General features: G+C 41.6%; 1 protein-coding gene across 9 annotated transcripts in view; it reads right to left on the reverse strand.

The window, feature by feature from the left end:
- ENOX1 (ecto-NOX disulfide-thiol exchanger 1) overlaps window positions 1-26,822 on the reverse strand; it is a 494,357-nt gene that overhangs the window by 133,683 nt on the left and 333,852 nt on the right. For 8 of the 9 annotated variants that reach the window (XR_012426899.1, XR_012426901.1, XR_012426900.1 and 5 more), the window contains 4 exons: window positions 23,717-23,890; window positions 22,295-22,501; window positions 18,379-18,612; window positions 7,543-7,755 (listed from right to left, as the gene is read on the reverse strand). Coding sequence is in view for 6 of the 9 variants with exons in the window: in XM_045376966.3 (XP_045232901.2) it covers window positions 7,543-7,755; window positions 18,379-18,612; window positions 22,295-22,501; window positions 23,717-23,890 (828 nt within the window). In the remaining 3 variants the exon portion in view is untranslated. Of the gene's footprint in view, window positions 1-7,542; window positions 7,756-18,378; window positions 18,613-22,294; window positions 22,502-23,716; window positions 23,891-25,085; window positions 25,254-26,822 lie in introns of those variants that run through there. The other variant, XM_065533184.2, reaches the window with a different exon arrangement.

Consider the following 26,822-nt stretch of genomic DNA (forward strand, 5'->3'; position numbering starts at 1 on the left):
AACCCTTTTATTACAGAGATGAGAAAAAGGAGACTTTAGTTGCTTAAAAGACTTTCCCAAAGTCACAAGGCTAATTAATGGTCAAACTTGGATTAGAACCAGATCTCTCTGCCTAGTCAAAAGTCTTTCCACCATCTGCAGTTTTTAAGACCTAAGATGAGGTTGATGCCATTTCCTATCACAAATGTATAAAGCAAAGTTGCATGATAGTTCTAACCTTTCCAATCTCCAGGTTGAAATAATATTGATAACAGTACTCTAATACTCCTACTGTAAAATTCTCAACTAACGTATATGCTGTGTGCTCTACTTTAAAGAGAATGGCATATTAGAGCTAAGATCATTGAGATCATTTCACTAATGATCTAAAATAAACAAACAAAAAACACTTAGGTTGTGTTCTGCAATTATTAGGTTCTAGCCCAATTTTCAGCACCGCCTTCCTTTCCACCTGTGATTGGTCAACAACCAGTTTTTTTTTTTTTCCCTGAGGTCTTCTATGTGCTTACAAGAATTATGCCACGTCCAGAAGTGGCACAGTGAAGTACAAAAGAGAATAGTAAGTGGCCCATATCTCTATTTAGCCTAAAATCTTGCTAGAGGGAAAAGCAAGCAAACAAACCAATAAACTTGACGCACATAAAATAATTAGAAAATAAGTGCTCAAGTAGATAGTCTTAACAAGTGCTGCAGAAGGTAGGGGAAAGGGAGATGATTATGGGTTATAATGGATGAACAAGGTTTCATGGACGAAATGTGATAGAAGTGGGCTTCAATTTTGGCACTTGGAGGAGGGGAAATATTTCAGGCAAGGGAAACAGCACAAGCAAATGTGTGGAGGTAGGAAAGAGGGTAAGTGCCAGAAGTAAATACTTCATTTTCTAGCCAGATAGCAGCATTTATACTCAGTGTCATGTCAGCACACCTCTTCAACTCTACCTGTAAGCTGTACTTTCACATTTATAATATTCTTAATTTTCATTTTACACACACACATACACACACACACACACACACACACACACACACACACACACACACAGAAAGCAAACTGTACAAGGAGCCAAGAGTCTTGATTCTAATCTGCCCATAAACTACTAAATACCCAAGGCCTCTCACGTCTGCTCTCTGAGCCTCAGTTTCCTCCTCTGTAAAATGAAAGGGTTTGGCCCAACCCTTTAAAGTCCCTCTTAGCTCTAACATTCTATAATTTCTGCTTTTTATCCATGCTCATTATATGGATGGCACATATTCTTAAATTAATATTAATCAACCCCCTGCACTGCCTCTGGCTTTCCCATTTGCCTTTTCTCCAGTTTGTTCCCTTCTCTCTTACTAGGAAGCATGTTGGGAAAGTAGCAAAATGGGGATATCATGGAGTGTTTAAATTTTTATTAGATATGTGTGTGCTGTAATTACAAAAAGGCAAGCAAAACTTATCATCTTGGCATGCATATTAATAACTGAATGCGGTAGTCCATGCTTCTTGAACTTTATAAACAGCTCCTGTATGAGCTTTGAAATGACAAGCTTTGTTCATAACTGAGAAACTGAAAGTGGACAGGTCTGTGGGGAGTTCCTATGAAGCACAAATTTTTAAAAAGCGAAGATCAAAACTCCAACGTCTCTGAGTTGGAAAACCTGGGGAAGTTTCTGGCAAATGGACGGGTTAGGAAATGGCAAAAAGATGAGATTAGGATGCTAGTCTAGTGACATGACAAAGATGATTTACCTGTGCCGAATTTTTTTTTCCTCTTTTTTCTGTATCTAGCAAATGAGGTCTATCCAGCTGTCCCAGAAGGGAGGAGAAAACCCTAGGTGCCACAGCAGGATAGACGATGTCCTGATTTAACGTCTTTCATACTTAACTGGACATCCATGGTCAGAAGTGAAAAATCACCCCACACAGAAGCGAATGGATGCTGTACTCCCCAAACTTCTGGTGGGGTTTAGTTACAGTCCCCTGACACTTTAAGCCAAGGCTTTGCTAAAAACAATGACTGTTTGACATTTAATAGCTGGTCCTGGGGTGAAGACCAGAGATACAAAAAAGGTTAGAACTTTTGCAAATATGGACGAAACTAAACACCATCAAAGTTAGAGCTGCTGGACTTTGATGGAGACCTTTAAATAAATCACAGCTTATTCTGTATGTTATTATTAATGACTTGTGGTGTTTTTCAAAAAACTTTTGTAAAGCACTGAACTTCAGGAGTGGTATCTCAGCTTTCTTTCTCCTCAATGGCTGGAGAGCAATCTAGGCCACACATGTGAGCCTATGGATCCTTTCCAAATGAAAGCAAGAACAAGTACACAAGCACGGAAAGGAGACAGGTGCATCTAATCCAGCTCATGGATCACACCTGAAGTTTCCCTTGTCCTATACGACCAACTGGTTATTTCCAGCAAAATCCATAAGGGGACCCACATGCTTTTACCGTGCTTTGAACTCTGCAATGTACCTGAACTCTGCAATGTACCTGAGGGTTGAGTGAGCCCTCCGTTTGGGATACCCAACCTGCTCCACTAGTTAGCTAGTTTGCCAATACACGTGCTTCCAAACCACCTAACAACAATTTCCCAACATTCCCCTCCTGTCCCACGAAGTCAGGAGATCAAGACCAGCTTGGCTGTTTAGTGAACAGGCTACCATGGAATGCCATGAAGGACGGCACTGACACTGGGAAGATCTTTTGGCACTGACTCTGAGGAGATCCCTTATGTGGGAGGGAGCAGTCGGGGCTGCTATGGAATAACCAGGAGATTTCCAGCCACCTGGAAGAAGGAAAACTGAGGTGCAATTCCTGAATACTCATGCTTAACAATTCTAATCTCGTTCTAAGGGAAGAAGCCAAAATGTGGTTCCTGTGGTGTTTGCCAGGAATATTAATGCAGACAAATGGGGTGTGACTGGTTCTGCTTTCGGAAAATGCAGCAAGTGTGTCAGTCACTGAGGACTTTGGCAGTTATTGTTTTACCAGCATCCCCAAAGTCCTGACACCAAACACACCTTACCACACTGAAGAGAGCTGTGGAAACAGGAAGTGCAGTTGAAACACAAATATAGCTTCACTAGAGAGAGGGAAACTTGGGACAGGAAAGGAGATGCGTTCGGATTAAAGGATGAAGAGATGTGTATGTACCTACCAGGTTAGTCAGGTTACTGCTAATCTTTTCACAGATTGGGTTCCTTTTGGCAGTCCTTTTTGTAAAAGCACATAGAAGAGAATGGAAAGTTCTGAGGTTGCTCAATGAGATATGCAATCGTTCGGTTCTGCCTCACAGGCTTAATTCTAGCCCAGGCTCACATTTAAGGTATCCCCCATCTTCAAGTCATCCTGAAAGATCTTGGCTGTCAAAGATTCACATGAAGGCTCCTCAGAGTCTCCATGGCTGGGGTGTGTATGCCCTGGTCAGCACTGTAGGATTTTCAGTCTTGGCTATTATCTGCCAACTGCTGAAATACTTCTCAGAACCAAATTACAGGGCTAAGGGGGACTCCCAAATAGTAACAGGCAGATGGTAAATACAGAGCCTGTTGGATGGTTACAATTGGGAATACTACAACATAAATTTTTGATGATTCTTTCAACCCAACTCTCCTGATATTTCCTAGCTTCTGACCAAGAATTTGGTAAAGTGTGGCAATTTCCAATAAAAAGTATAGCTGTTGAGCTTTTTCTCTGATTTGCTTCATTACACATGCAAGTTGAAACCTCGTTTCCTGCAGATGATGCTGACATCAATGCCAAACTACTCAATGAGGTCACCAGAAATTTCTGAACTCACGGTTTCAGGGTTCCCTCCTTCCTGTCATGTGATTTACTCATTCATTCACTCACTCATTCACCCAATATTTCTTGCATATTTCTATGTTATAGGGCTTGATATATATTGATAACTAAAAAAGACATGTCTCTTCCTTTGTGATGCCTGCTATAATAACTAAAAGCAGACATATCATGAAATCACTACTCATTTGGATAAGTGTTACAAGGGACCCTAATAAAGATGCAGGGGGCGGGGCGCAGTGGCTTACGTCTGTAATCCCAGCACTTTGGGAGGCCAAGGCAGGCGAATCAGGAGATCGAGACCATCCTGGCAAACATGGTAAAACCCCATCTCTACTAAAAATACAAAAAATTAGCCGCGCATGGTGGCACATGCCTGTAGTCCTAGCTACTCGGGAGGCTGAGGCAGGAGAATCATTTGAACCCGGGAGGCAGAGGTTGCAGTGAGCCGAGATTGTGCCACTGTACTCCAGCCTGGGTGACAGAGTGAGACACCATCTCAAAAATAAAATAAAATAAAATGCAGCGATGGCAGATCTACTAGAAGAGGGTGGACCAGAAAGACCTCTCTGAAGGGGTGGCCCCTCATCCAAGACCTACAGGATAAGAAGACGTCAAGCACACAGAGTATGGGAAAGGGCACCCCAGGCAGAGGGAACAGAATGTGTAAAGACCGAATGGTGGAAGGTGGTTTTGATGGGCTCAGGGGAAGAGAGGTCAATGGGGATGATGCATGGTGAGTCTGAGGATAACTGAAGGTAAAGAGGTGGGCACAGAGAGCTCTGTCGGCTAGGGACAGTGAATATTCTCTAAATGCAATGGGGAGCTACTCAAAGGGTTTAGTGGGGAAGACGTGATCTAATTTATATCAGATGGAATGTGAAAATAAATCAAACTAGAGTAGAAGTAGAAAGGGAGGCACTCTGTATGACAAAAACTGCAAAATTCTTCCTAGTAGCCATTCTCCCCTCCTGCCTTATTATGAGAACTCCAATTTTACTCTGAAGAGCGGTAGGCCCAGTAAAAATTGTATTTCTCACATTCTTTGTAGTTAGGCATGGCCAGGTATAATAATTCTGCCTAATGAGACCTACGTGGAAGTTAGCTGGGAATGGAATTTTGGGCAAGTTTTGCTTTCTTGCTATAATGACCCAACTCCTTCATGTGTCTTTCTTCCTCTTTCCTTACGTGATTTCAGCCTGGAAAAAGAAGATGTGATGGCAAGTGAAGCAGCAGCAACCATCATAGACAACTATCCAGGTAAAGTGAACAGCACCAGAGAGAGCTCAGCCCTGGCAGCCTTGAACCACTGGACCAGTGCCAACAAACCCCACATCTGGATTTTACTGTGTCCCAAGAGAAAAATCTTCTACTTGTCTCAGATGCCGTTTGGCAGAATTTTCTGTTACTCACACGTGGGTGCCATGTCTAACTGACACATCAGGTAACCAAAGCCTGACTTGGGTGGTGGCGGTTACAATGAAGAAGAGTGGGCTGAATCGGGGTATATTTTTGAAGGGAGAAACAACAGGACTTCCTGATGACCTAGATGTCGGTTGTGGTGGTGGGAGATGGCAATTATAAAAAGTACAAGACTTTGGCTTGAGAACTTTTGAGAATGGGAAGGAAAAACCAAAAGAGGAGCAGGTTTGAAGATTAGAAGCAAGGATTCCATTTTTGATATTTCAAAGTTGAGGTGCCTAAGAGGCAGTCTCTACTCCTGTGGTTTCCAGGAGACAGGATCTTGCTGGCCCTGTTCCACCCCTTCATTCACTCCTTCTCAGGGAGTGATGAGCCAGCCTGCCCAGGGAGACTGCCTGTTCTGCCCACCTACTCCCTTGCTTAGGCATCCAAAGTGTAGCCTCCAGGAATGTGGCGGGGGTCTTCAGTACCGCCTGAAGCTGGATGCTCAACACAATGTCCAGCATTCAGAAGCCAATTATTGCTGTAAATCTCCACATCACTTTCCAATTTGGTTGTTATACCAAAAAGTATTTGTAGTCCCACATGCTACACTTTTCTGTCCATCTCTCAGTTGCTTCAAATATGGGCCAACTTACACCTATATAATGACAGGTAGACATTTCGTGTTCTTTCAGCCACATCATAGGGGCCTCATTGTAATAGGTGCCTCTTTCAATAGTTACTGCCAAAGAAAATGAAGTTCTCGCCTATTCATGGCTGCCCTCTTATCTTTATTGTTAGAGTCAAGGGTTGAGTCTTCCTTGTCCGTTGGGACTATAAACTGCATGGGAATTAGAACTTATTTAAAATTGATGCCAGTGAGCAAAAGATAAACATACTGTAACCATTTCACTGTTCAGGCACATGACTTCTTACTATAACTCTGAAGAAATTGTATGATTAGAATTGTTTTACTGTGCTGTCTCTTATTTTTCTCCACTACCAGTTCACTCTTACCTTCCCTCCATCCACTGATCCATTCTTTCCTTCCCTCCTTTAAAAACTGCTGTTAATGTTGCTTTTCTTTATTCTATCCCTAATAACCTTAGAGTTTCTAGACATACACTGTTAAAGAAAGGGTCATTCATCAAGCCTGGTGAATCTAGGTAATGTGGTCTGGTATCAGTCTGTGTAAGGACAGAGCAGTCTTATTTTTCCTATTCCTTTTCTTTAAAGACAGATTGGTCTTATACTGGATATTAGATCACTTACCAGAATTTACATTTGGGAATTTGTTATACAATATGCTACACTGCTGTAAAACCTGTCTTTTGATAAAGTCATATAAGATACTTTTACATTTAAGATCTCGGTTTTGCCCTCTCTTCCATCCCATCCTGACAGATACATTATTCCTTGTGTTTGCACTGATGAAAGAGGTGATAGGCATTTTGGCACACTACATCACAGAAAATAGTACTTATCTTCAGAATGGAAATATACATCCCACATGTCACTATCGCGTAGGGCCCTGCACCTGGTATGGAATGGAGCGTGGCATTGTTACAGTGTCATTCAATGGCTTTTACCAAGCAAGAGAACATCGGCAGCTGTGATGCATGATGCCGCTGTGACATTAACTACAGACACAGATAGAGTGCCCATAAAAAAAAATACGCCCTTTTTTTGAATAGAGCCCTGGGTAATTACCCTGACTATTGTTCTAAGAGAAAGCCCCATTTACACCCCTTCATCATTTAGACTCTGGACATAAAAAAAAAAATCACTGGCATTAAGTAGTTAAGGCAATTTGCTTTCCAAATGAAGAAAGGACAAAAAAAAAATCCCTGCTCTTGAGTTGCTCATTTTGACAGCCACAGCTCACCCAAATAAAAGATCCTGAGGAGTTTTTCTGATAGTACCCTTTTCCTACACAGAGCCCAAGGAGAACGTGTTCAAGTTTGCTTTCTGCTGTCAGCACTAGGAGGACACAGCGGGCTGTGTGGACAGCCTGCGGGTGAAGGGTGGCGGCCCTGCAGCTATGATATGAACTGTGGTGGGTCCAGCAGGCACAGATGCATCTAGCTGCCCTGCCCTGGTGGCCAGGCTTGCTGTTCTGAGGAAAAGCTACAGAAACGTTGCTCACCTTGAGAAGTAAACTCTCAGGGCAGGGTCCGTGTTCCTCCAAGGTGCCACAGAACATGAAATAGGTTATGAGGTTTGCCATTCAATGTGGAGTAAAAATGGGAGATTATTGAACTACTTACCCCCAAATGAAAAAATAAAATTAATCAAAAAGAAAAGGCAAAATCACAACAAAAGAGATGGCCCCCAACATTTTACTTACATTGAGTGAGAATCCCAGTTAAGGCATTTTTGAAATTCTCCTTGGCTTCCTCCATCTCCTGCTCATGTGTGGCTTTTTCATTCATGAGCCGGCGGACGTGGCTGTTGGCCGACTGCACCATGGAATAGAACTGGTTTGCGGAACGCCGATTCACCTCCCCTCGTTCAATCCAGGAAAGCAGCACTGTGATCGCCTCTGAAAACTTGCTATCATCTGGAAATGGAAAACCACCAAGTACAAATCATGCCAAGATGAGAAAATACACTTTATTCGTATTCCTCTCAAAAGACAGAGCATAGTCCAACCTAGTGGATATATTTTCAGAACTCAACAAATTAGCTTTCCTGAGACTGACTGCCATATAATCACTTAATTTCTCTTTTCTCATCTAACTTCAGGGCACCATAGAACCACTCAGGAGGTTCACATTCTCATCTACCAACTCCATGAGCTCAGCTATAGGAGATTCGGTCTGGGCATTCTTAGGAATAAGGTACAGCCTAATTCTTCCACCAAACCTTGTTTTCTCTTTCTTAAGATGGACTTGAAAAACTGTTATTAACCTACTTGGTCTCTACTTCATTTCTTTGTTCCTTTAACAAAAATATGACACAGTGTTACCAGTTTTCTGATTTATAGAATCAGCTGACTTAGTGTTAAAATGTGGAAGAAAGATTGGATTACTTTAAAACTGGTTGTAATGTATGGTACTATCCCTAAGGCAGGTAGTAGGAATAAGTCAATTCTTGTTCTACTGTAGTTCAAAACGAATTCCATTTTAGGGCTAATACCATATATTTAATTAGGCTGAAAAACAGAATATTTCCTAGTTTTCCACAAAAGAGAACATGTTTCCTGAGGTGTTCAGTGTTTGCTTTGGATTGCTATGGAAAGCCCATTTGAACCCAGTTTGAGATGTGTGTGTGTGGTGTCGGGGGGGACAGGAAGTAGGAAATGCAGTTCCATCTGAAAATAAGTGATAAATTCTATTTCAAAGAAAACAGACTTGCCTCTTTGGGAATGGTTACTGAACAAACCTGTGTTGTGTGGCTTGGAGGTGGAGAAAAAGGAAGTTTGTGGGTGATTAAGTTAATTAGAACTGGAAGTTGTATGTCAGCTGTTACAACATTAATCGATCTGACTACTGCTGAAGGCTCACTGCCTACTTTTCAGGCAAACCTGAGGGGAGAATCCTTTCATTTGTATTCTGCAATCCCTAGAAAATGTGCTTTAGGGGAAAATATCCTACATTTTTACAAGTAAACTAGGTAGACTCTGAATGCTAAAACTAAGGAGCAAAATTAGATTGAAAGATTCAGATTCTTACCCATTCGTTTAAAAAATACTGAGGGTCTACTGTGTGCCAGGCACTGTCCCCTCCGCTGGAGGGGCATCGGAGACATCCTTATGTATTGTTTGCATATAAACATACATACAGTCCACACGAATAGACGGGGAGATTCATACTTGAGAAAAAAATTTCATTTCACTCAGCAGATTTTAAAATCAATCATTGAGTTCTTATTAGTATTTTACACATCATACGAAACCTTCCCACCATTGAATGCTTTGTAAATGTATAGGGTGCTTTACAAACATCTTTAGTGTCTTTTCTCCCAAAGACCTCCTCCCAGACCAGTACAGCTTCCTTAGTATGGCTGCTGCTTGCCCAGGAGGTGCGTGTCCTGAAAGAAGGTAGGGCTGAGCCTAATTCAAGGTCCTGCGGTTGAGCTCTGCCTTCCCCAGGGAAGAAAGCAGCTTTTAGGGATGTGCTCATGCTCAGCCACCATTCTAAGCCCTCTCCGGCTGCACAGCGGCCTTCTAGATTTGGGGATCAAAGCTTTTTTTCTGAGCAAACCTGCCCCCCTGCCCTCACACTTTAACCAGAGGAGACAACTGGCCTGGGAGTGCTCACAAAACACCCTGTGAATGACAGACTCAAGTTGCCTTGAAAATCTCAACCCATAGGCACAGAACACACTTACTGAGTATTGTAGCTGCTATTATACCATTTTGTTAACTCGGGAATTTCAGTCTAAGTTCAACCCTCAGTGAACTCCAGCTGCAATGGTTTCTTATCTCATTTCATGGACCGAAGCGGCTTGTATAAGATAAAATCCATCACACAACTTAACATTACGTTCAGTCCATGGAGAGGCCCATAATTTAACATTATGTTTGTGAGAGGCCCACTGCCACCGTTACTGGCGGAATAAATTTTGCCTCCCTCCACACTCTCTACCTCTCTTCCCACCAATATATGTTAGGAGAATGGACCTCAGCAAAGACAGCGGAAATAAACTTAATGCTCAGAAGAAATCTATTTTTTTTCCTCTGAAAAGATAACAACAGAAAAAGAGAACACTGATTTCATGTACTATTTTTTCCCCTTTGCTATGAGTTTCATGTCTACACAACACAGAGAAAGAAAAATCCTTAACATTTTTGTTATGAGCTTTACAGGGACAGAGTGTAATGCTGTTCTCCTCTTTCTCTCATATACAGGTGGTTTTTCCTTCTCTTGCTCATGGTGGCTTAGTTCATAAATAGACTAACTTTACTATCAGGAAAAAAACACTTCAATTTTAAAAACGTATGTTTGCTCAAATGGTCTGAAAGCCACATTTTATTGCTCGTCACACCTAGACCTAGAGCACAATACATTCACCTGCAGATTATAGTTTCAGAAAGAGGAAACAATATGCTTAGGATTAAGCCACTGAAAATACACGCTTTCAAAAGTAAGTAGCCAAGAGATTTTCTAACATGTTAACAAGTACTAGGAGACAGAATTCCATTAGCCTAAAAGAGAAATATAGTTTCACAGACTCCCAATTTCATCTTCATTTCTGAACTTTCTGAAACTGACAGGCCGATATATGATTGATGTACTGACATTCAAATTAAATTAAAAAAACATTAGTTAAGGCATGCTTGATAACTCCAGTCAATATTTGTTGCCATGTAAGAAGTGACTTTAATTTATATTAATTAAGACTAAGCCAGTAACTCCCTCTGGATGGCTACAGGAGGATATTGGGAGCGGTCATTTTCAATACTCAACTGTAAATTCAATTTTGTATTCAGTGGAAAGATCACTGAGAAGGCAGAAAACAATATAAACTAATTTAAACAGGATTTAGATTGCAGCATTATTAAAGCTATTCATGTGGAAAGAAATTAACACTGCTCATAAAAATCACATCAAAGACGCACTTATAAAAATTCCAAATACTTTCTGTGAACATGCTCAGGCATAACTCTGAATGTGGATGCAGTTTAGAAGCTAGAATGTGCAGATGTGCTTTTTCCACAGTAAGAATTGGGAAACACTGGTATATTATGGAGGGAATATAAATCATTTGCTCATTAGAAATTGCCCACCGTTTTCTAATCAGGATCCTCACAACGTTAATGCACCTGAGTTAATAGACAGGTTCATTTATGAGTCTTACTTTTTTCCTTTCCATCCATCCGTCCCGCTTCCTTTTCCAGAGCCCTCTTTGTTAAACAGCACGGCATGCCTCCCTGCATTTGCTCATGCTGTGCACTTATCCTTGGGTCTCTCACACTCCTGGTCCCCCAGGCAGCTTTTATTCTTCCCTGAAGATTCTGCAACCCTAGGATGCATTCGGTGTCTCTTTGCCATGTTTCCACAATACCCTGCATATCCTGCTATTAAAGCATTAGTCACTCTGTACAGTAATTGTTGGTTTACAGATCTGTCTCCAGTTTTGAGGGGCTAATATGAGAATAAAATTTCCAAAACATATTTCAGTCCTCTGGTGACTCTGAGTTTTTTCCTTTGTATTTTATATGTCATTGCACTCTACAGTAGTTCCTCCTTATCCACAGTTTTACCTTCTGGGGTTACAGTTACTGTAGGTCTCAGTTAACTGTGGTCAACCGCAGACCAAAAATAATAAATGGAAAATTGCAGAAATAAGCAATTCATCCATTTTAAATTGCACACTGTTCTGAATGGCATGATGAAATGTCACGCTGTCTCACTCTGACCTGACCCGGATATGAATCATCCCTTTGTCCAGGGTTGATTGTCCATCCACATTGTCTACACTACCTCCCTGTGAATCACTTAGTAGCCACCTGGATTGCCAGATCCACTGTAATGGTACAGCAGTGTTTGTGTTCAAGTAACCCTTATTTGGCTTAATAATGGCCCCAAAATGCAAGAGTAGTGATGCTGGCAATTTGGAAATGTCAAAGAAAGGCCACAAAGTGCTTCCTTTAAGTGAAAAGGTAAAAGTTCTTCACAATAAAGAAAGTAAAAAATTGTATGCTGAGGTTGCTAAAATCTAGGGTAAGAACAATTTATCTATGAAATTGTGAAGAAGTAAAAAGAAGCTTGTGCATAGTATATATAGTGTTCAGTACTATTCATGGTTTCAGGCATCCACTAGGATCTTGGAATGTATCCCCCAAGGATAAGGGGAAACTACTGTATTCCCAATAGATTTGTAGCAATTGATGCTGGAAAGATACAAATGCAATGGTTAAAAGTTAGGAAACATCATAGTTGATAATAAACATTTAAATTTCATGTCAAAGAGTATTTTCACATATGCCATTATCTACCAGAGATAGATGTTCTCATGACAACTAAGCTGAATGATTCTGTTATATACTTCAGGCTTCAGAAGTCGTTATCACTGGCAATGAAAGTTAAGAGTGATGTCAGAGAATCCCACAGAAGCAAGGCCCTCTGCAGTGAGGCACTAAACGGTTTATCAAATAACTCAAAAATGTTTTTGAAAGCCTTTTTAATTTTGGGAAGGTAATTGCCCTTTAGCTTTGTGAAGAGTAAATAATGTTATAGTGATACTATCAGATGTCACCGCTGGAATCCACGCCCATCTCATTTCATTTCTGGTTATTTCAGACTTTGTTAACCTCCTTCCCTCTCCCTCTCTTCCATGTTTCTTGAGAACTTGGCACACAGTAGGCATTACAAAACTGCATACGGGAGAGCTCTTTGCTATTCAAAGACCAGGCGCAGAAGCAGCCTTTGCGAGCTTGTTAAAAATGCAGACTCTGCCTTTCCCACACCTCCAGAATTGGAATCTGCATTTTACTCCAGGTGATTTCTATGCGCGTGGAGGTTTGAGAAGCACTGAATTAAGGACTCAGTGAAGGCCAGGTAAACTGGTTAGGAGCTGACCAAAGTTAAGAGATAATGAAAACCTGAAGTGGAAAGTAGCAGCTGAGATAGCAGAGACTTTCAAAAGGAATAGATGTGATTCTTAAGAGCTTTGTGAGTCTCTATCCCTGTCCCCATGACCAATTAAATAGCTGTCACTTCTATTCAGGAAAAAAAAAAGTGTTCAAGACTTGGAAATCGGCACAGAGACTATTACAGACCCTTTCTATGGAATGCTGGGCATGAATTACCTAATTCTACAGGGGGTGGGAATCTTTAATTCTTTGGCTAATCTCTGACTAGGCTATTTTACAACTTTGTAGGAGTAGAACATAAATTGTGGCAAACTGATTACAATACAAATAATTCCTCTCTGTAACAATGCAAATTAATTTTTGTTCAGTAGAAAGTGTAAATCTTTATAAAGTGAATTCTCCTTTGAAACAGTTTTAACATTTTCTTGGTCTCCTCATTAATTCGTGAGTTAAATAACATCATTAGCACATGTTCGTTTTATATTTGTAAGACAGTCATGATTTCACTGCTACAGTATCCTTTAACAGAAGACAGGGCCCATGCTACAGTCACATCTGAAAGTCCAGGGCATGGCACAAAGTGGTGGGTACCTGGTGAATTTTAATTAAACTGATATATACATAATGATGGGGAAAAGGAACCAAATTGGTAAGTGTTTTTTGTTTTTGTTTTTGAGATGGAGTTTTGCTCTTGTTGCCCAGGCTGGAGTGCAATGGCGCGATCTCGGCTCACTGCAACCTCCAACTCCAGGGTTCAAGTGATTCTTCTCCCTCAGCCTCCTGAGTAGCTGGGATTACGGGCATGCACCACCACACCTGGCTAATTTTCTATTTTTAGAAGAGATGGGGTTTCTCCATGTTGGTCAGGCTGGTCTCGAACTCCCGACCTCAGGTGATCCACCCACTTGGGCCTCCCAAAGGGCTGGGATTACAGGTGTGAGCCACCACGCCCGGCCGTTAAGTGGTTTTTTTCCTCCCACTTTGTGTGCACAGGAAGAGGCAGCCCTGAATTTCGAACAATAGATAGAATAAGAGCCAAGCCGGGAGCACTGAATATGAAACTTAGGTGGGCTATAGTTTCCTTATTTACACCTGGGTCTATAAAGGAACAATGAGGAGACAGGGATTTTATGTTTGAACAGAACGTGGGAAAACAAGGAAGACATTCTAAAATGCTTTTCTTTCCAAAGAAATGGAGGGACACACACATGTGTACACACATACACACACAAGTAAAAGTGTGTCTGTAGTTATCAATGATTTCTGGCTCCAAAGACAGCCGGAAATTGCTCACAGTGTACAGTCACATAGTCATCTAAGCAGATGTGGAATTTCAGTATGGTCAAAGCATTGCTGCTATCACAATCCCCAAATTTCTGTACATGTCCCTAAACAAGTCTCCTTTTCCTGGCTGCTCAATTAACCCTGCATCAACTAACCAGATCACAGACAGCATAAAAGGCTAAACAGACAGGTAATGTTCCCTTCTACCCCCAAAACACACACGCAATCTTCTTAACTAGTTAGTAGCTGTAAAAATGAGAAAATTAAGGCAGCAATATGGAAATGCACCGATTATTCCTGCTTCAGGGTCAAGCAAAATGTTCCTAAATAAAACGGCCTATCTTACCTCTATGAAGGTCAATAACACATAAGGAAATAATTTGCAAACAGGCTCCTATGTTTCATATTTCCCTTACCCTATGAAGGAAGTCTGGCTTTTAGCTAATGGGACATCCACTTGGCTCATAACATTATTGATTTTTACTTTCATGGAACCATAAATATTGACAACCATCTCAGCAAAATGCTGGTACCATATCTGCCCCTTCCTCTGTCTGGCAGGCTGACATGGGGCCATTCTATATGCAAATCAGAGTCCAGTTCTCTGGAAATTATAAATGTTGATCCCAGGAGGATGGTACTCTTGTTGACACATTAGGGAATCCCAAAGGCCCTGCTTGCAAGGCTTTGTCAGGACTTCACCTGATTCAGAGAGAAACTCTTCATTTCATCACAAAATGAAAGATTATGTGAAGCTTTCTAAGGGGGTAAAAAGTACACAAAAACTTTTAAATGCTCTTGCCAAGAGAAATCCCAGTGAATTAGAATATAATCCTTCCTCACTGTCTAATCAATCTCTTCCTTCCACAGTCCAAACACAGGGTTCCTCCAGGGGTGGATGGTCTGTGTTAGACACACTGAAATTCATTATCTCATCTGCCTGGTGCCACTGTTTCCAATAAAGTGTAATTATGGTGTTATTGAGCTCCATCTCACTTTCTCAAAGCCATGCTATAAACTTTGGGTTTCTGAGCAGTTGCTTCCCAGTCGGTCTTCATTAAGTTGAACTGTCTCACAACGATGTCTATGTAACCAGCAGGATGCCTACTAATTTTCTTTTTTAGAATTTGCATTAACGTAACAGGCACTGGATGACTCCATGTCTCAGACACTACACAAACACAATAGTGTTACCTCTGGTTTCAGAAGGTCAAGTAGCCAGTGAATGGGATAACCTGGTCCTGGAAGATCCTCCCTCTCTCACTCCAGCACTGCCCATCTGGGTTGGCTCTCTCCCCTGCGACAGCACTTTGCACTTCCCACATATAACAAGGGGATTAGTATATTTATTATAATAAATATACTATTATAATAGTGCACTATTATAAGTGGCAAATGCAAGGTGATTTGTTATTGCCTATGTCACTCAAGACATCTAAACTCTTTGAGGCAGGGGCTTGTTCACTGTTGTCCTTTCCACCACTGGCTAGGTCAGTGCCAGGCATATGGTAAAATACTGATTAATGAATACTTCTTGAGTGATTGGAAGGATGGCTGAGCACACATCGCATCATTTCCATGTACATCCGGTCATGCCCAGTAGAACCACTGGCCAGAAATTCAATGTGCTCATAGATCCAAAGAGCAGAAGAAGAGAGAAAAGAATTATTTTACTGAGCACCTACTATGTGCACAGTTTTAGCATTGGACAGGACATGGAGAGGGCATTGTGGGTCATAAGAAAGACTTGGTTTGTACAGATTTTGCTAAATAAAGCTGAGTTTCAAAGAGAAAATTGTAAGAATAAACAAGTATGATATAAAATAGAAGAAAGTATCTGTAATAAATCTAAGTAAGATTTCTCAGGGGAGGAAAAAAATCAAATCCAATTAGGTATTTTCAGATTGCATTTCCATTTCCTCTCTGACACAGGTTTCTTTACCTTAGGTCTTGACTGTATTTTATGTCCCCATATCAATGAAATCATCTTCAGGGAAACAGGGTCCTCAGCTCTTCCTGTCTGGCTTTGCAACATTATAAGGAGCATGGAGTGGATTTCCTCTCTAAGGCAGCCAATTTCCTAAGCAATTAAATGCTGTTTATATTCCAAACTCTATGCTTGGGTTGAAATTGTCAAGCTTGATATTACCTGACTCTTGCCTAAGATGTGTCCCCAGCTAGTTCATTCTACTGTAACAGCCATCTATTAAGATTTCCAATCTGTTCTTTCCTCAAGGGATCACACAGTACTTGGCAAAGGTACAGCTTCTGAATTCTGCAAATTATACTCATCTATATAAATATATACTTTTGAAATGGCAAGGCTTGCAAATTACTTTACCAAATTGACATCCCAATCTGTTATCCTCTAAAAGGAGAGGCAAATGCCACATACTTCATACGTGCGGAGACACTTCCGTACTGGGTTCTTAAAAACAACATAACTAGATGATACACTTTTATGAAATTCCTCCAGGAGGTCAAGATCAAGGTGCTAGTTTTTGTCACTTCTCGGTGTGGACAAACTGAATACAGTTAGTCTGTGTAGATCATAATCTGATACCACAATACATTGGATATTAAAGAAAAATTATTGTTCCAGTGAACACTCCTTGTTGAGAACATTGCTGCTATATCTCATTTTGGCCACTCCTTGCAGTTTCTAGGCTGGAGGGAAAAGTGAGATGATGTCTGTATCTGCACTGCATATGCCCTTTATTAAAGGGACAGCTATGGCCTATGTATTTACATTGGTAAGACATGGTTTCTCAAAGCAGCAGAACACACCACAAGAGCCTCAGCAAGAAGCATTCCTTGGTTACAGTGCGGGTATTTCAGTGGCAACTGCAGTTGATTAAGGATTCTCAAGCCCTGGATGGAAGATTGGAAGCACAGCGCCCCCGCTGCCACCTTTTTTTTTTTTTTTTTTAAAGTGTAGAATGTCAACTTCCTATCTTCCTAAAATAGGTGTTAGGCAGCTTTTCATACATTTTTCTTAGTGAAAACATCCAATCCACTTTATACACTGCCAGCAATACACCAGTTATGTTCTAAAACACTTGAAGGATCAATCACATCCCTCTTCTCGTCAGAAATCTGTGATGGCTTCTCCACTGTTTACGGAATAAAACCAAATTCCAGCAATAGCCTTCGGGGCTCTGCCATCTGGCCCAGACTGCCATTCTAGCTTTACCTCGCTCTAGAAAGGCAGCTTCTATGCTGAATTCCTTTCTGCTTCTGTGGGATTTTATTCTTAGGTTTCCAGCCTCTAACTAGAATGGCTTTATGCCTCTTTTTCTCCTGGGGAAAAACAATCTAGTTTATTCTGCAAATTTCAAATTATGCCTCCTGTATAAAGACTTTCTTGACACTTTCATCAACATTATTTGCACTGGCCCCTGAATCCCCAAAGCACGGTGCATATACGTTGGTTGACAATCATGCCACTGACTTGGTATTACAGTTAATTGTTTATCTGTAGACACCCACATGTGGCCGGCAACTGTGACTTACGTTCTCTCATCAAATCCTGACAGCACTCAATGACCTGAGGAGGGTCTGACCATCATTTTCCTGTAAAATGCCCATATATTTGCTCAGCTCACACAACTTTGGTCAGTAACAGAACTGAATTCACATGTCATCCTAACTTCAAAATCTGGCATCTGTAGTTCACGGGGGCAGGTACTAGAGCCTTCCTATGTCTTTATTTCCCACAGCATAAGACACCAGGGAGGGCCTCAGAAAACATTAGAAGAAATAAAACATACGCTCTTCTCTTGCTAATCGTCCTGTAAATGTTGCATGTATCCCCTCAACTGCATCTCTGAAGCAGGGATCCCATTCTGTGTTTCTTTTCTATTCTCGATGGACCCCAGCACCATGTCTGCAATTTTGCCTGATGAAGGCTTTCGGAGTCTGGTAAACACGCACACTCTACAGGGCTGGAGGAACACTAAGAACGCCCCACCAATGGCACAAATACTTGCCTGGCTCATTAAACACTGGGTCAGAATAGCCTGCTTTGGGGACCTTTCTGTCCCCTCATTCAGTGAGTTTTGTTGAGTGACTGTACATATACACTTTAATGGAGAACATGGGTGAGCATTCTGGGAAGGGGCAGGGTTCTGTCCCAGGCAGAAGATGAAGCCCAGGTGTCTGCAGCTTCCAGGGGACCTCCCAGCGACCCCACCCCAGCTCTGTAAAGAGTCTGTGCTTACACCAGACTCTTACGGCCATCTTAGGGCATAGCAGACATTGTACTGAAGGGACAACGGTGAAGAGGCAGGAGAAACGCACAGGGGTTCCGTGTCTGGGGATCCCTGTGCAGGAAGAAAAGCCAGCGTGGGTGGCCCATACCTTTCAGCTTTTCAGCTAGCAGAGCGGCTTCGTGCTCTGAGTAGTGCATTATGGCGGGCGGGGATGGGGGCCGGAGCCGGTCCTCCTCCAGCTTGCGCCGGTGCCGCTCCTCCCGGGCACGCATCCTCTGCTTGCATTCCCACTCATAGAAGTCATCCCTGGCCTGGGCAAAGTCCACATGAAGGCGGCCTGAATCCTTTTTGTCGGTGCTAGACCCTAATCGCATCCTGTAACCTGAAACCAATGGAAACTCTGGTCACACCATAATGTCACAATGGCCACATGTTTTTGGTCCAGACCTTCAAGGCACACTTAGGCAAATGCTCACTTATTTCTTTGCTGTTACTACAGATACATTTCCCATAGGAGGCGGGAAGCAATTATCCTTTTCCCCAGCAACCTTGAAGCTTTGTAAAGTTAGGCCTATTACAGGTTTGGGGATAAACACACCTTGGAGAGTTGTCTCCGAGGGCTGCTTACCCATCTTCCAAACCGGTATCCCCAAGAGAAGATGATCTCAAGAACTAGGGTCTTATCATGATCATTCCTTCTTCCCCCTGGCTTCTAGGAAGCTCAGAAACAAATTTGGCATGAAGCATTTTTTTTTCTTTTTTATGTTCTTGGTTTTATTATATTTTCAGTTTACTATAATTCTATTGTATAGGTGAAATATGAGTAACTAAAGAGCATCTATGATATTTAAAAAGATCTACAAAGTGAATTCCAGAACATCTCACTCACAGGCTATTGCTACATTCCCCCAGAAAACGCCGCTGCTCAGTTCTCTCTCAGCAGCTGCAACAGGCACAATTACCAAGGCAATTTTGCAACGCTGTTTTATTTCCACTTATCCTCTGGGGCACGCGGGAGAATATTTTACCTGCAATCAAGAGGCCTCACCGCTGCCTTCCTCACAGCCCTGCAGCACCTCATCTGGTATGCATCACCACACAAATTGTTCATTTAATATTTTAAGGCCACAGGAGCCCGGTGCAAGAGCCCAGAGCTAGACAAAGAGAAAAATGGGCCTGGAAATCTTTAGGGGATTCACTGTGAGCTACCCAACTTATATAAAGATTATGAGCAGAAACTTGATCTGAGAAATCAACACTAACAGAACTGAAACCAGTCAGCCGGCCTAACTTCAAATGAAGAAGAATTGACTTTGAGGTTGCTCTTCAGTTTGGGGTACTCAGATTTTCAGAACATAAATCCAGGTCCCAGCAGGACCACAGCTGCTGGGGGCTGCCAGAGGAGAGAGCAACATAAGCACTTTTCCAGTGTGGGGGCTTTGCAAATGAGATACAGCTGTAAAATGCTAGGCTGCACTGTGCTGATGTTCACGATCTCATGGTAGATTTCAATGGATTATTTTAGCATTTGGGGATAAAACTCAGCTGAAAATCTCTGTAGAGGCTGGCTCCTCCCAGGAGGCCACTTTACACCTTTGAAAGTTACAAGTAAGATATTGACCTCACATCTGGTTTCTGTGATGCCACGGAACCCTTCTCACTGCTAGATTTTCAAGTGTTATCTAAAAATGGGAAGACATAACAATACCAATCAAAACCAAAAACATCCGATCACAGATGTGCAGAATTAATGCAAAAGCAAAATGTATCTTGGTTGTGGGTCATGGGAACTTAACAAGTCAGCAGGCCACAGTGATACAGGCATAACAGCTGAGCAGGCAGGACTGTTTCAACTGGCCAGCTATCCCAACTGGCCAAGCACCTTTCCCCTGCTCATTGTCCAGAGAATCCGTTTTCAAACATTTCTGGCTCCAGAAACACCCTCACTTTCACAGAAACATCATCACTAAGGACTTAAAAGAGACCCTGATGAGGCCGAGTCTAAAATTAGCTAGGCCTTCAAATGTGAATGTGGTCCTAAAATTAGACAGGCCTTCCAGCTGGGCTTGGGCTTGCTGGAGCCCACACACAGGAGGGGCCGCCTGACTTCCTTCCTGCCTTTCCAGTTAATTGGCCTTGCAGATCTTCCTGGGACTGATGCTGCAGCCTCTCAAGGGCAGGGAGGCAGAGTTAGGAGGCTCTTCTGCACCCAGGTAGGGAGGCTGGAGGTGAGGCTTAGCTGTGTTCTCCTCTTACAGTAATGGGGCAGACCAAGGAGCAATCAGGGGCTTGCTGAGGGAAGCAGGACCAGCCCCCAGGCTGGAAAATCATAGGATCAAGGTATAATCAATCAAGGAGCACCTTTCATATGCCTAAATTTGGGACTGTTCATCTTTGTCAGTGTCTTACGAGGCTTCTGATTGGGTGTGAACATTGTGTTGTATTAGAGTTGAAATGGGCCTTTGATTTACTCTAACCTTCTCATTTAATCAAGTAGGGTAAAGAATACAGTCGACCTGTGAACATGGGTTTAATCTGTGCAGGTCCTCTTATAGGTGGATTTTTTCCAACCAAATGTGTATCCAAAATATAGTATTTGAGGGATGTGAAACCCACATATATGGAGGGCTGACTTTTCATATACATGAGGGTTCCGCAGGATATACATGGGGCAGGGGCGGGGGTTCCTGGAACCAATCCTCCGAGTGTACTGAGGGATGATTGCAGTTTTATTGGTACAGCTGTGATTAGAACCCAGGTCCCCAGGACAGGGTTCTTGAGATAGAAAAATCAGTCCTTTATCATGATCAGGATATTTATGTTAAAAACAACCATTTCCTGAATGGTTTCTATGTTGCAGGTGCCCTGCTAAGCACTTAATATCCATTATTTGATTTATTCCTCCTCACAGTCCTACGAGGTCATACTGTTACTATCTTTATTTTGCAGATGAGAAAACGGAGGCAGGCTCTAGGCCATGAAACCCAGTGCCACGAACTCACCAGAAACCCCATTGTCTAACAGTGGATTGTGTGTTATGAAATGTCTTCATTCTACGCTTTGTCTTCCTTATCCATTTTCAATTGCTTTTAGTTTTTATTTTCTACTTTGTAAGGTTTTACTGAAATAAGGGGTTTTAAAGTTCTCCGTATCACTATCTACCTCAGGAGAGTCTCTGCATTGCTGATAACCTCAAGGCTTCTGAGGTTTGCACAGAATTTCGTGGCAATAGAGGCGGACTGCAGAAATTAAGTAAAACCTGGTGGGAATGTTCAGATAGGTACCCCCAACACCACCCCCACCCCTACTGTTTTCCCACCTTCCCTTATCAGCTTTGCCTCAGGAATAGGGAGGTGAAATGCAGAGGGACGACTGAAAAATGGAGGTGGGGAGTGTGAGGGAAGGGCAGTGAGTTCAGTCTAAGAACGTGTCCTTCCAAAACCAGCCCCTAATTCTTCGATTTGGCAAGGCCTTGTGGACAGACTCCATCCACTTGGCCCAACACCCACAGATGGGAAGGCAGCACTGGGTCTAATCTCAGTATCTGTAAAAATCGCCTATGAACATTGGCACCAAAGGACAAGGCTTAATGAACCACCAACGAGGCAATGATCCTGTGCCTTTCTCCTAGGGCCCCTAAGCCACTTTCCTGCAGGGAACTGACCTTGCTTTGGTACCCTGGTGTCCAGAAAGTGAATCCACTTCCAAAAACCTGAAATTATTCTGAGAGAGTACTTTACTCTCCCAGAGGATTACATCCAGTAAGAATAATGGTCCTTAGTACTCATAATATTGCTTCTCATCTAATAAGCACTTGAGAACATTAATTAGAAACTCGATGGAATTCCTAAAGACTGGATGGTGGGAAATTGCTCCTGCAGTGAGGCACCTTCACAGACTTAGCACAGAGCTTCTGGCAGCCAAGGAAGAAGGCAGAATTCCTCCCTTTCCAGCCCCGAACTGTGAAGACTTTATTTTGCATTAAGGCCAAAGGGAATAAGCTCATATTAACATCACAAAACATAACAAAATGCCTAGAAAACTCCTTATGTAATGCAAAGTACCAGAAAGGTAAATGGCTTTATCAACCATGAATTCCTCTGCAAAGCGAATGTGACAAAAATTCTTCTTGCTTTTCCGAATTGCTGTAATATCACCGCACTGCTCAAAGACTTCTTGAATAATTTCCTCGGTAGCATTTTCTGGTAATCCTCCGACAAACACAGTCTTACACCCAGGAGGTCGTTCTCTTGTGGAAGGAGGTGGAAGATCTAATAATCACAACAAAACAGAAAGTTTTGTCTTTCATTTATTTGCTCTCTCTGGTTCTCCCGGCAAAACTAAAGCTTGCAGAGTAACTTTCTCCAGACGGAGTGACGATACATTTCTGTGCCAACTTACACTTATCCCAGGCTGTCTTGTTTCTAAGTTCCTCTCCCCTCCCACTCCCAACCTCTACCTTCTGTGTTTATTGCTACGCAGAGTGGCTATACGCTTGTCCATGAACAAACGTAAAGCAAATGTTTGCATAATTTCATTTCTCCTTTATACTACAGAAGCCCAGAAAAGGGAGGGAAAAAACTTCCCAAAGTACAAAACATGATGAAATGACAACATGATGAAGAACCTCAGCGTGTTATCTGCTTTGTCTTGTTTCCAGATAAAGGAGCAGCAAAGCGGAATACAGGAAGCATCACCCACAAAAGCGCGCACAATACTTACTTGGCTGTGCAACACCGGGCCTGAAAAAACCACTTTGTTATTATTCACATTTAAATGAGCAAACTATTACATTTTGGGGAGGCTGTATAAAAAGATAAAATGTACACTCTCACAACATTTTACCTAGTTTATATGTAGATTACTAAAGCCATCTCCTGAAAAGTCCACTTAAAAAAGGCAACCCTGATTAATATGAACGACCAGAGAAAAAAAAGTCCTAGCTTTTTTAGCCCATACACTTAGTATCTGAGGCAAAATTAAAAAATAAAATTCTGGCCCATTTACTTCATCAAATGTATGTTTCCTTCAAGCAAATGCAATTTGGTCCAGAAGCTCTGAGATGCAGGCTCCCCTCTCCTCGGCCCCCAAATTGCTAACTGTCAAATTAATTCAACTTTCCATCTAGCAAAACACATTTCGGAGTTTTTCTCCCACATTTGTGAAGATGGATGGAAGTGCTCACATATTTCACACTGTGTTCTCCAGCAAACACTAGGCTTCACTGCATGCAAAGTCTTACCGCCAGATACACATCCCCAAATCCCATGTACTGGCTTGATAGTGGGGACTCAGCTTCTGGACAGACACGTGGCCACATCCCTGTGTATTTATTCTAATCGAGAGACAAAAGGCCTCCTGTAGAACGGATCCCCACTCTGCGCATTTACGTGTGAGTCACATCTGAAAATGACTGCAATGCCATTTTAAAATTTAAAAAGAAAACAATTTAAAATGCGCAAATAGTTCCCATAGGCGTTACTCACTTGGATTTTGAGGAAAAAGAGTACAGCTTTTGCAGTGGATTATTTCTTTGACAACAGCCACTTCTGTTGGTGGTGGGGGAGGTACCAGTCCAAGGCCTGGGATCATTGGGTTAATGGGGGTGATTCCAGTCATCATGTTGAGGCTTGGATCAAAGCCTGGGACACAGATTGAGTCTGTAAAGTATACAAGATAACATTTTGACTGGAGATTAAATCCATTTTTGTTGTTGTTTTTGCCATTTTCCTGCAAAGATGTTTTGACTTTATACTTTCTATGTTTCGGGAATTTCTCCTGGCATAAGATGTAATATTATAGAAAGCTATGCCAGAAGGGTAAAGAGAAAAAAAGGAAAAGATGAACACAGAAATACACAAAGGAAATTATATTACTTAAAATATTAATACAACAGAAAGAACACAGCATATTAAAGTGTAAAAGCATGCACCATTAAGCTTCACTATTACTGTGAATACAATTTTCTATTTCTTAACATTGGTGTATTGTTTATACCACCTTATGACCCAGAATATGGGGAGAATATCATTTAACATTGAAGTGCCCTGTGAATCTAATTGTCAACGTGGTTTCATCAAAAGAGCCTTCTTACCCAAGTGACCTAGATTTAGGAAAGTTCAATTTATATGTGCATACTTTATAATGATGTATTCAGGTTCCACCTAACCTATTTCCCCCGAAATTAAAAAAAAAAAAAAAAAAAAAAGCAAAACAAAGAGTGATTACAATTCCTATGGCTGGGTTAGATACATGCAGGCATAAAATTAGCTATATACATTTCTGGATTCTATTGGATAATTGCACTTTCTTCCTATAATTTAGTCAACAAATAATTGACCCACCCTTTTGAAATCTTTATGCCCTGTATTAAAACGCACACACACAAACTTGAAAATAGAAATAGAAAGTGTGCAAAACAAATGGGTTTTCCAGCATAAACCCGGTTTTTTTTTTTTTTTTTTAGTGTGATAATGAAGCAAGTGATTTCAAAGGTGACATACAGACACTAATAAGTAAGACCTTTCTAACAGCAGGGACTATGAAAACACCGTACTGAGTAGCCACAAGGGGATCCCGTTCAGGAGGGTTTCCCTGTTGGCAGAAAACAGTCTCACGGGTGGCGTGAAAATGTTCCCAGGTAGACAGGCCAGGATAGATCATGGTGCCCTCCTTTACTCTGCAAGGATGAAACTTCCTTCTTGTCTTATACTCTCCTATCTTCTCCCTCCTCATCTTACATCATTTCCATTCTTCCTTCCTGCCCATCCCCCTGCCGCCCCCTACAGCCTCCTTGTACAGTTCTCCTGTACAGCCTGTGCCTTAGGCCTCTACATGCTCTCACTCTTTGCTTACCTGTGCTGAAAGGCTGGAGGAGCCCAGAAGCAGATGTAAGGATAACCACACCCTTTGTTTACTAAGAAGCTCCAGAGGATACAGAAGGTCTAGCAAAAGCGTTTCCTTTCTGGGAAAAGGTTTACAGATTCCACCAGCTACTTTGGACATTTCCACTCCTCCTCTGGGCTGAACAGAATAAACAGTGTGATTCTGATCTATAACCCCAAGAGGACTGCTGTCCCATTTATTTAAAACTCCATTTAATTTCATAGTGTACCAGTGTGACTTCAATAAAAGGTTTTTTTTTTTTTTTTTTTTTTTTAAAAAAGAACCCTAAATATAAATGACAAACAAGCATTTTCTTTCAAAGTAGTCACCCTGACGTTCTAGGTACTTCCTCTACAATTATGGCTCTCAGTTTCTTCATCTGCAATATGGGACTGTTTGACTGGATTCTCTCTCGGAGTGCTAGAATTCCAAGACTCCAGGATTCCATGCTGATGTTGCGCAGAACAAACTGACACACAAAAGACATCAAGTTTTGTAAGTGACAGAGATGCCTCTGTTTATTCTGCCAATCATCAGAAAGTTTCACAAGTATGATTTCCATTTTACAGAAGAGAAAGTAAGGCCTAAAGTGCTTAAGTAAAACTTCTAACATTCCAAATCAGACGGCAGAGTCAGAATGAGGGCCCAGGTCTTTGTCTCAGTATTTAAACACGTATTAAGTGTGACGATTTCAAAGTTTCCATCTAGAACGACCCAACCTGATTATTCATCTAATACATGCCACTACTTCTTAAAATGTACCTTACTCGTAAAAAAATCAAGATGGGTCCTGCTGATCAATTCCAAAGAAGTTCCAGAACAGAATGGTTTTCAACATCATCATCATTAAAATAACATATTGGCCTCCAAGGTGAATATATTAGAAAAAGAAATATTGGCAATGGGAATATTGGCATGCTTGTGCTTTTATTTAATCTCATTCCGTACATAGGCTTCATCTGTTTCTTTCCTGGCCTGGCCCTCGCTATTATTTGCCAACACAGGATGATTTAAGGCTGAAACCACTCAGGACTGCAAACCCTGAAATGAGAGCCCTGTGAATTATAATCAGCAGATGTTTCCCGCAAATGAGGAGAGAAGCCCAGTGCTTGCATTCTCTTTAGTTGTTAACAGACTTCTGTTTTCTTTCTGAAGGCTAAGTAAATAAGTATATGTCCAGAAATGGGGACAGACGATACCACTCTTGTACAAAATATTTTAATATACAGCAAGAGTTACTTTGCTTTTTCTGAGACATCAGTATGAGGAGACTATGAGGTTTAATGAAATCTGCATGGCAAGTGCAGTAGCTTCAAAAGAGCTTAGAAAGGAATTAACACGTAAATTATGTCGGACCTCAAAGGATTGGAGATTCAGTATTTTAGAAGAGAAAGTAAGGAAGGATTAGACTTTAAGGGAAAAAAAATAACCCATTACTTTTTAACAATATATATACAGATGGAAATTGTTTTCTCAAACAGCACAGGAGCATATGATGTACTCGCTCATTAAAGCAAACGCACAAACTGAAAATCGAGGAAGACATAAACACAGGAAGACAAAGGTGAGAAGGTGGCGCAACCCCAAGAGTCAGTTCCATGCCCTAGTAGGAAAAGCTGCCCCTGTGAGCTTCAGAGATAATGAGTTGTAATTCTACTCAGCGCAGAGAGGAGGACTGCTTAAATCACAGCAAGAAAGAATCCAATT

This window comes from Macaca fascicularis, chromosome 17, assembly GCF_037993035.2.
Source record: "Macaca fascicularis isolate 582-1 chromosome 17, T2T-MFA8v1.1".
Taxonomy (NCBI): domain Eukaryota; kingdom Metazoa; phylum Chordata; class Mammalia; order Primates; family Cercopithecidae; genus Macaca; species Macaca fascicularis.